General features: G+C 41.0%; 1 protein-coding gene across 1 annotated transcript in view; it reads right to left on the bottom strand.

Annotated features, from left to right (window-relative positions):
• Window positions 1-938: 938 nt before the first annotated feature.
• Window positions 939-10,203, bottom strand: part of grin2bb (glutamate receptor, ionotropic, N-methyl D-aspartate 2B, genome duplicate b) — a 121,710-nt gene continuing 112,445 nt past the window's right edge. Inside the window, 6 exon segments of the mRNA XM_032563061.1 lie at window positions 939-2,861; window positions 2,863-3,983; window positions 3,986-4,163; window positions 4,165-4,656; window positions 4,658-5,077; window positions 8,404-8,642. Coding sequence (XP_032418952.1) covers window positions 2,688-2,861; window positions 2,863-3,983; window positions 3,986-4,163; window positions 4,165-4,656; window positions 4,658-5,077; window positions 8,404-8,642 — 2,624 coding nt within the window. The 3' untranslated portion in view covers window positions 939-2,687.

Below are 10,203 nucleotides of genomic sequence, written 5' to 3' on the forward strand. Positions count from 1 at the left end.
TCTGTGCAGCCTTCTATCACTTTTGTTAGAGGTGGCATCTTTATAGGACTTGCACTTTTCCACTTACACAGCTTTTGAAATCATCTAGACCAAATTTATCAGACAATGTTCTATTTGTCCTCACACTATCTATGTAATCCAGTATAGAGTGGGTAACAATTGTGTAACAGATGTTTTATTTCAATTAATTTCAGTTAATTTAACACAATGGTAACTCTTACCCTTGTTTTGCACCCACTCATTGCCAGTTGTCCTAACCTAATTCCAGGTTTCATGACTTTCAGTACAAGCCAATGGTTACAGGTTTATTTCTCCTGTGGTTAAATGACTTGTAAACATTATAAAAAGTATCAAAATAAAAAATCACAAACCTGCTCAAACCTCACATACCCTAATTTTCTTTGAGGATTTTATTCTACACCACATTTCCATTGATTGTGTTTCTAATTCCAATTTTGGTAATAATTTGTGAAGCACAAGAAATTATGACCCCAGAATAAATACCAAATAACTCACAGTCCTGATACTGACAGACACTGTTAGACAAGAGTTGCTGCACAAAGTGACATCACCAGCCACATGGCTTCTGCAGCCTCTGACACTGAAGCCGCATGAGACTCTTAAAATAACTTATAATAACCTATTTTTATATAATAAAGCTAATAAAAAAGGCTAATTGTAGCAGATTTTTAGTGCTTGAAATTTTTTTCAATTTTTTTTCATTAGGTTTCAAACTGAGTAAAACCTAAAGACATATTTTAGATATTTTATATTAGAGCTTTTACAGAGAAATTGCAATGAGTCAATATTGGTATCAGCAGGTAAAAGCATTATAAAAACTAAAGCCTAGAAAATGACAACATTTTGATTGTTTCATCTGCAAAAGTAAACACTTTGCAGACACCGACTGAGAGAACAGCTATGGTCTATTTTTACCATTATCTTCAAGAATTGGGGAATAATAAAGCAGCCATTTCCTTAAAGAGTCAATGGTGTTGGAGTCCCCCTGTCCCAGCACAGGACAAATCATAATGTTTGCTCATGTGTTTTTCAGTTACACAACTAACATTACACAACTAACATTTGGATCACTCCTTATATACTTGATGTATAGGCAGCAATATTTTGCTCTTTTTTTAAAACTTGCAAACAAAACTATCTTATTCAATATTAATTAGTAAACTTCAGAGGTGCTGGACAAGTCATTTTACTATCTTTAGAAAAAACCAGAAGGACTGTTATCTCACTCTTTCCAGCCTTTATTCCCATACTGGCATGTGGCTGTAGTAGCCTCGTTATCTTTATGCACTCTGAAGTTGCAATGTGTCATTGCAACTTCACTGATACATTGCAACTAAGTATTATTTCTGATTTTACTTAAAATAAATGTGTAACAATATTTTTTGTAATGTATAAAAACAGTAAGTAATGCTAGATCTCTGTGGTTTAAGCGATAAAGATTATATTGACTTTGGTAGTTTCTTGAACATTTCGTATAAGGAGCTTGGGTTCAATACATTATTTAAATAAAATAAGTCTCCCATAGTTATGTTAACTGAAGTGTTAAAAATAAAGGAATGTTGTAATATATTTCCTCTTGATCTAATGCCCATGGTGTCTTTCAATTTGTTCATTGCAAGCTTAGTTTAATGGCAGCAGATGAAACTAAAACTATAATATTGAATGTTTTTCTCGTGTATCTTTGCTCCCAAATCAGTTGACTGATTGCAAGAGGATCTTCCTATCAAAAGAAAATGGATAGAAAATCAGTGTAAGTCCCATTAAGGCACATCCAGCGCAAATTGAGAAACCCTTTTGGTACTGGCGAAGCAAGTAACAAAAACCGCAAATCAGTATGATGATGTTGATTCTGCAGTTGAAAAAAAAAATTATCACAAATTTAAAAGTACATTTAATGCTCTCAGCTTATCATGCCTCTTACATACAATTCACTGCAGTCAAAGTAAGAAAAGTTAAAAAAGTAAAACATGAAGAATTTATAGGAAAGAAGATACAGAAAACCAACAAATATCAGTGAACTTGTTGCCCAGCCTCCTGTAATGTTGGCGAACTAAGAAAGAATTAAGATCATACAAATATATAACATGAACTATTTCAATAAATCAAATAATGATAATAATAATAGTAATAATAATATAAAACAATACAAACTGATCATCATCATTAAACACTAGAATAATATTCAATAATATTATTAACATCATCAATACAATTATTGTTAGTTTACCCTGTTACTTCGGCAGAAGTGTAGATTTCTCATTCATGATTGTATATCAGTTGCTAAACAAAATGTTTGGACAGACTGCAGGAAGGAGGGAAAGACCATAAGGATGTGAGGAGAGCAGAGCCTGGAGAATTGATCTCACCTTTTCCCACTCCCTCCAACCCTCCTTTCTCTTCCCTTCAGATCGCTCAAGCGTTGGAGCAGCACCAGAATCCTTTCGTCTCATTAAAAACTTCTCTCACTTTGAACTTTGCCAAACTTTATGTGGCAGAGGCCCCTGTGTTTTGTCCAGAACCTCTCCTTTTAGAAGACCGAGAACAACACACACTGTTGTGTACCCTCATTCTCTTCACATAGAGAAGTCATTAGCTTTTGTCCTTTTCCACTCTTTTCTTCACCCACTTCATCTTCTCTATCTCTCCCTTTCTTCCTCTGACCAGTCTCAGACATCTGACTCAATGCTCGAGAGCTTTTCATAAACGTGTCCATTGGCACCATTGAAGGGTCTCTGTCCCTGTCCCAGACCTAACGTGTCCCTGCCTCCGGACAGCAGTTTGTTGGCCCCGTGGTGGTTCCCCATGGGCCCTCCCACCCCACCCAGGCACAGCTCTTTTGGGGTACCTTGTGGCCACATTGGACATCACCCCAGCTGTGGCAGATGCGGGCAAATAGGAAGTCGCTCCCATGGAGCCGCGGAAGTCCCCTCCTCCTCGGCTGTTGTTGAGAAGTTGCTGCTGCTGCGTCTGTGGCTTTTTGATGTAGTACGGTTTGGCACCGTGTAATAGACACTGGTCGTCACCGAAGGTTGGGATGAAGGGGTTCTGGTTCACCTTATCTGGGTAAAGAGATTTAGACAAGGAGTAAGTCCCAGCCCCTCTGTTACCACCACCACCACCACCACCACAGCCCCCTCCTCCCATCATATTTCTGTCTCTGTCCCTCAGGTCTCTCTCCCCCACTGAACGTCGATGCAACCCACCTTCTCCTCCACGGTACAAACTGAAGGAGGACCCTCCTGCTGCTCTATCCCCACCTATTCCTCCAAACATGGGAGATTCCCTTTCACCCGAATATCTCTCAAACATGTGTGCATAGGGACTGGGGCCCTCCATGTAACGGTCTTTTTCTTTCAAACTCACACTTCGGGGCTGAACAAACTGCCCGCCAATACCGCCTCCAACCCCACCCATGCGACCAGCTCCCTCTCTCTGCAGATCTACAAATGTATCATAAGAGTGCTGCCTCCGTAACACCTTCCCACCTGGCCCTAGTTTCCTGCGCTGTGTCTGAGTCGGTGTCTGACTAGGTCCTATGCTGCTCTTCACACCACTAAAAATCATGTTGTTATCCTCACTGATGTTATAAAGGTTGCTTGGCTGTATCTTGCAGGAGTCACAGCGTTTGCAGAGCGTAGCAGAGCTGGGGCGACTGCCACTCCCCCCAACTCCACTAGCTGAGCACGTGCTGCCTCCTCCTCCACTGTGATGACAAACAGTGTGGCAGTTACGACACTCCCAGTCACCCCCTGCTATTCCTCCCCCTCCAAGGCCAGAAACTCCTTTCTCCCAGCAAGTATGAGCCTGTTGCCCTGCTGACATTCCACCAATGCCACCTTTGCACTCTGTTTTCTTCCCTTTACCTTTGAGGAAGTCTTCCACAGGCACTAAGCTTTTACAGATACCACCACCACTACCACCGCCTGCACCGCTTCCTCCACTTCCACCCTCTTGCTCCCACTTGCCTTGCCCTCCTTGGAGCGGAACTGGTCCGCATAGAAATCCCTCAGGTTGTCTTTGTCTTTGCGGAATATGTAAGGTGAAGAATTACCCGTTCCTCCTCCCCTCTTCCGCTCCAGGGGAGGTGAGACCGGGCGGTGTGCCAGAGGCCCATGGGGGAAGTGGTGGTGGACGGTGTGGTGGTGGGGGTCTCTTCCTGAAGGCGTTCAGCTCTATCTCGTCCTGCTCCCGTCTGACCTTCGCGGAGGCTGGCCTCTTTTTCAGGCTGTCCCTGTACTGCTTACGCCTCTTGGTGCTGCCCTCCAGGTTTCCATAGGTAACAGTGTGCGTGGAGATGTCCGACACATCAGAGCGAATATTCCCATCGTCACCCCCTGAGCCTCCCCCTCCCCCACCACAGTACCTGTCGTGTCCCCCGATGAGCCCAGTGCTGGATGCTCCTCCTTTGAAAGAAAACCTCCCGTAAACATTGCTTCCTTTGAACCCACCCTGATTGGTATCTGCAGCGGCGTGGCCTGCAATCAGGTCAAATTTACTTGTATTCCTGTGAGTCATTGAGGGGCGGGGCTGGGTGGTGAAAATGGGTGCTACCCCTCCCCCCAAACTGTCAGCATCGAACATGCCACCTTCCAATGAGCTAGCGCTGCCTAAGCTACGCGGCCTATTGGGTGGGGGGGCCGGACATACCCAGAGCCGAGGCCGGGTGGTGGTGCCGGTAATGGTCCTGGTAGAGGTTGCTGTCCTTCAGGGGCATGTTGCCAAAAGTCCTCTCCACCTCGCTGATATAATCACTGAACATGGGATCCTCTGGAAGATAGGGCGGAGCAGACTTACAATCTGCAGGGTGACCCACCAGGCTATGCCGGTGCTTCTGGATATCATAGATGGCCGCTTCACGGCTACTGTGGCTATACTCTAGGGCTGCATGTGGAGAGCCATTAACGCCTGGGACTGCAGTCATGTCCTTAGCAGTTCGAAGTAACCGTAGGATGTTGGAGTGGGTGTTGTTCATGTTCTTCTTTATGGTAGAAGATGGTGAGTCAATGGTTGACTTGTTTTCCTCGATATGTACCCCATGGATGCAGCTGTAGATACCCTGGAGAGTGAAAATTGAAGAAAAAGAGGGTAGAGAGAAAGACAGGGTGAGACAGACCATAGGGGGAAAAAGAGAGTGTGAGCAAGGTATGAAAGGAAACAGTAAAATGAGTGGAAATAGACAGAACCAGAAAGATTTTAACAGAAAGAGAGAGAGAATCACAAACATCAGACAGAGGCAAACAGAAACAAGAGAAGTTAATGCATTGCCGTCTTCTCTCTGACTATGAATATGTTTACTCTATTAAAAAGTTATAGGATCTAAGTTCATGAATGAATCATCTCTGGGGAACAATATGGACTGGCTTAGCTGCAGTTCAAGGCTCGGGAACATATAACAGACCAGGTATTCACTGAGCAGATCAGTGTCTTGATTGATGCCACACAAGAAGCACTAAGCTTGTGGTTTTGACCACAAATCAATAGGATTAATCAATGTAATCTGAATTCACAGTACATCGTTGCTACACAAGAGTTCTACATGTTCCCCTACACTAAACAGTAAAATAAATCACTGCCAAGGAGCTCCTTTTAACCTTCTTTATATGTGAGAAACTGATTAAATAACGTCTGCATAAACACATGACGCATAACATTATGACCACTGAACGAAACAACAGGATTTGCAAACTATTGGTGGGCTGGATATATTCAATGGCGACTAAACATTTTGCCTTCAAATTTGGTCCTTAAGAATCAGAAAAGACGAGGAAGTGTAAAAATGTAAAAGAGCTTTACAAGGGCCATATATTATGCCTAGAGGTCTGCAGTGATCAGTGTCTATGAAAAACAGTCAAAGGAAGAAATAGTCGTGAACCAAAGACAAAGTAATGAAAGGGCAAGTATAGTGTTAGACTATACACACCCTTTCATGGACACAGCTTTACATTATGTCTGTTCTATTTTTCCAGAGCATAATGCACCATGCCAGAAGACTAAACTAGTTCAAGAATGATTTTTAGGACCACAACAATTTTGAGGTATTAACTTGAATTCTGAAACGTCCACATCTTTATCCAATTAAGTGTCTGTGGAAACAAGTGAATATCACCTTATAGATTTTAAAGGAGGCATCTTAAACTCCAGTACATTGCTGGTAAATGTTGCTGGTGTCTTTGTAACAATTAGATGTGTAACTGGCTCACTAGATCAAACTCAAACAATTGATTAGAGCCCTGCCATTGACCTAATTATTTAATTTGACTGTAACAGGGAGACATGTTTAAAAGCTGCTGGGAAATGGCCTTTAAGGCTTTGAGTTTGAGATACCTAAATTAAAGGATCTGTTGCTAACATTCATGTGTGCAAGATACTACAGCACACCTTCCAAGGTCTAGTAGAGTCCACATCTCAAAAAGTTAGCCATTTTGGCTGTAACAGGGGTCCCAACACACTGCTAGGAAAGTGGTCATAATATTATGTCTGATAAATGTAATCTGCCATTGCCCAAAAAAGTGTGTGGCTTTTGATGAATGGTAAAATGGTTAGTTTGTTATTGGGTCAAGCAAACATGTTCTTCAAATACAGGCTGCGAGAATCTGGTCAAGGCGACAGTCAAATCTGAAAGGTTGACGACACACTGCCCACCAGCGAGTGCGCTGGCCAATGCTCCTCGAAGGCGTCAACTTGTCAGAAACAGTTTTTGTCTGTCTCTTAGTCACTTTCCACATCACTGAGCTGCATTCATAATTGTTAGCCATCAACCCTCTTTCTCTCTTGGCTTGATCCCCCCTTTGTATTTTTTTAATCTTGGTTTCAGGGTGTATTGATGAGCGACAGCTGCTCCAATGGGGCTGTCTGTCTTATCTCTCTTCATCTACTGCTTCTCTGGCTGAAAGGTAATGGGACCGAGGTCGTGAGCACACTTCTATTTTTCTGTCACTGGAGTGATTGTTTATCACTTCTTCTGTTACCTGATCTCTTTAACTCTGTCAGTATCAATAGCTTTTCACTGCCATGCTACTGTACTTGCTCATGCGTTCCACTAAAACAAAACTGCATTTTAAACTATCATAGATGTTTAACAATCTTAGATTGCTGCTTCAGTTCTTTAGCAAATATGTCCTGAAACAATTGTAATTGGTTTGCCCTTTCTGAACTGTGTCTTTGATTGAGAAGGAAGTACTTCATCAAGCAAAATCAGTTTCTCATGTTTTTCAAAGCAATCTCTGTCTAAGGTCCTTCACTTTAGTCAGTGTGGGTGTAAACTAAATGACATTACAATTAGAAAGGCCTTGCTTCTTAACACATAAATACTGGTGGCCTTTACTCCAGCAAACCAGCTATGGAATAATTCGTACAAAGCAATTCTCTGCCTCCTGAAAGGTTAAACATTATGCAAATCAAGCACAATAGAAGGATCATTTATATGATCTAATTTACTTGTGTGAACTGGGCAAAGACTAAAATGTTTTTTTTCTCTAAAGCTCCTTTTCATCTCAGCTAACTATTCCACAATTCACTACTTTCACCAAAACCTTTCAAGTTGGACCTGAGATGCCTCCTTGTCATCTTGTGTGACCTGTGTAAGGGCTGTGGTCTCACAGACTGCTGCAACATTTGCTTTAACTATATAAACACAGATGGGTGTGGTTGGATTGTGACAGGCTAAAATACATTAAAGAGTTTGTAATTCATCTTCATGTCCACTGACTGCTCTAATATACAGACTTCTAAAATAGTAAAGTGTATATGTACCTCAATTTAGTACATATATTGTGCCAGAAAGTAACTTTCCCCACAACCCTACTTAGAGATGTGTCTAAAATCTTAAATCTTAAAATTATTCCCCCATAATGTCATACAAAACAGTTTAGAAAATCTAGCATTTAATTTGAGTAGATGAGATGAAGCCAAACTGTTTCTGCTTCACATCTGATCTTTCTCACACTCTGGATATTTATTATGCCTACCTTAATTATTTGGCGACACATTAGAAAGTTTGTTTGTCTTTTCTATTTGTTAAGCACAATTATTTCTTCCCACTGAAAAAAAAGTTAATTTTTTATTTTTATTTTGAGATCATACCGCTGCAGTAAAACCTTTGAGGCTTGATTTACATCTTTACCAGATGTGCCAATACACCAGCTAACCTAATAACAGCAATTCAGATTTTTAAATGGTTTTTATGTGAAGTGAAAGATAAATTTGTGTATTTTTAGCTGTCTAGACTAGTAAAAGCTACAGGTAAACCAGATGAGTCATCACATCCACCTGACTGACTTGATATACTTCAACCATGGCCAGTGGCTTCAAAACAGCTGGTCTTGTGATCTTTCTGTCAGGAGGACAAAGGTCAGAGCTAAAATAAAATCTGGGAACACTCACTCTGCTGATGGAGAACGTGACCCCGGGCTTCCCCGAGCACACGCCCATGAAGCAGAAACGCAGCTGCCAGTAGAACAAATGTTCACAGATGAAGGTGATCAGTGACAGAACCATGGCAGCCCCGAGCATGTAGAAGACCCCTGCCATGTTGTCTACGTCCAGCTGGCTGCTCATCACCTCGTTCTTCTCGTTGTGACAGATTCCTGTCAGCCACAGGGCCTCGAACTCCTCCATATCACCTGGAAATATGGTCACAAAGGAATCATCATAGGGATCATGTGATCGACAAACTTTATTCAGTTTGTCTCTTAATTAAGTAAAAGGAAGAAAGAACTGCACAGTGCACACTTACATACATGGAACAAATGTCATTTTGAATTGCTATTACTGATTGCCCAGAGGATCGTTACCATTAACAATCACTTTGAAAAGGCTTGAACATTTTTGTCAAGTGTAACCAGAAGATTTTGGTTACTGAGACCAAAATCTGCTGTGATTTTGGTCTCAGTAACAGAGATCTTTACAAGGTCTGATCTTTATGCCCAGATTGATGTCTAGGGTAAAGTCTTTTTCTCTTGGGTTCAAGTTATTCTCCCAAACCGAAGTGATAGAATCTGAAAGACATGTTACAAGCTATGATATACATCATTATCCTTCAGCTTATTTTCACAAACGAACCTTTAAGATTGTCATCTTTTGCTTCAGATTCAATTAAATATGTAAAAATGTTTGTGAATCATTTTGAAAATGAATAAGGTAATACTTTTTTACCCCATTAAAATTCTGAATGGGCACATACAACATTAAGCACTCATTCACACAATCTACCTTTTAACTTACTTTCGCTGCTAATTACATAAGAAAGATTGCTTATGAGGTATTGACTCTGAACTAAGTCTATAGGCCTTCAAGCCCAAGACTAAGTAAGGTCTATTTTTTGCAATTTGTGCATGACTTGAGTCATCATCTCTATGCAGCAAAGTGTTTTTGTTGACATCCATTTTATAAAATAAATTAAAGTGAAATTGAACATTTCAAATAAAACACAGAACGGGAATTAATTGGTTCGGCCTGCAGCAAGCTTCGATATAAAGAGATATTTTTTCCAAATAGATGCTTTGAGTTATGCCATCTAAACAATATGTCTTTGTTTTACACCAAGCGATGTAAACCAAATGAAAGGAGCTGACTATGCATTTCATAAACTAACAATCTGTCAGAATTAAAATCCATTTAATCGCCTATGAATCTTTTCTTGTACTATCCAGCACATCCATCTCCACCAACAAACCCTCTCCTTTTTGTTCTTAATTTACATTTGCTCAGGTATAGTTGTTCTCAGGCTGTTGTTGTGAAGACACTGCTAAAATCCCGCCTGTGCACACATAACACGAAGCTCTCACCAAGACAAAAACAGGACGCGACAGATGTGAGCAAACATCGATGAGTCTGATCTTCTAACCTGGATTTCTCTGTGTAACTTGACATCCAAACAACCCACATGAAGTAATGAGGTAATGTCTGAATAGTTGGCCTTATGTACACAGCAGACAAAAAAAATTAAGAAAGAGTAGTGCACACATGTCTTTATTAATGTAACAAACATGCTGCATGCGTGCACGCGACAGTTTCTAACAATGTGTGTAAAAGTCTGAGTCAGTGTGACGCTAAGAGATCTAATCCATGGTGAATGTGTTCTCTGTGCTGACCTATTTATCCATCACACAGGACACAATGGAAAGTGATAGCACCTTGAAGGCCACCGTCTTTGAACGAGTGTGTGCGTGTCAGCATGCTGCT

The sequence above is a fragment of the Xiphophorus hellerii genome, chromosome 5 (genome assembly GCF_003331165.1).
Source record: "Xiphophorus hellerii strain 12219 chromosome 5, Xiphophorus_hellerii-4.1, whole genome shotgun sequence".
Taxonomy (NCBI): Eukaryota; Metazoa; Chordata; class Actinopteri; order Cyprinodontiformes; family Poeciliidae; genus Xiphophorus; species Xiphophorus hellerii.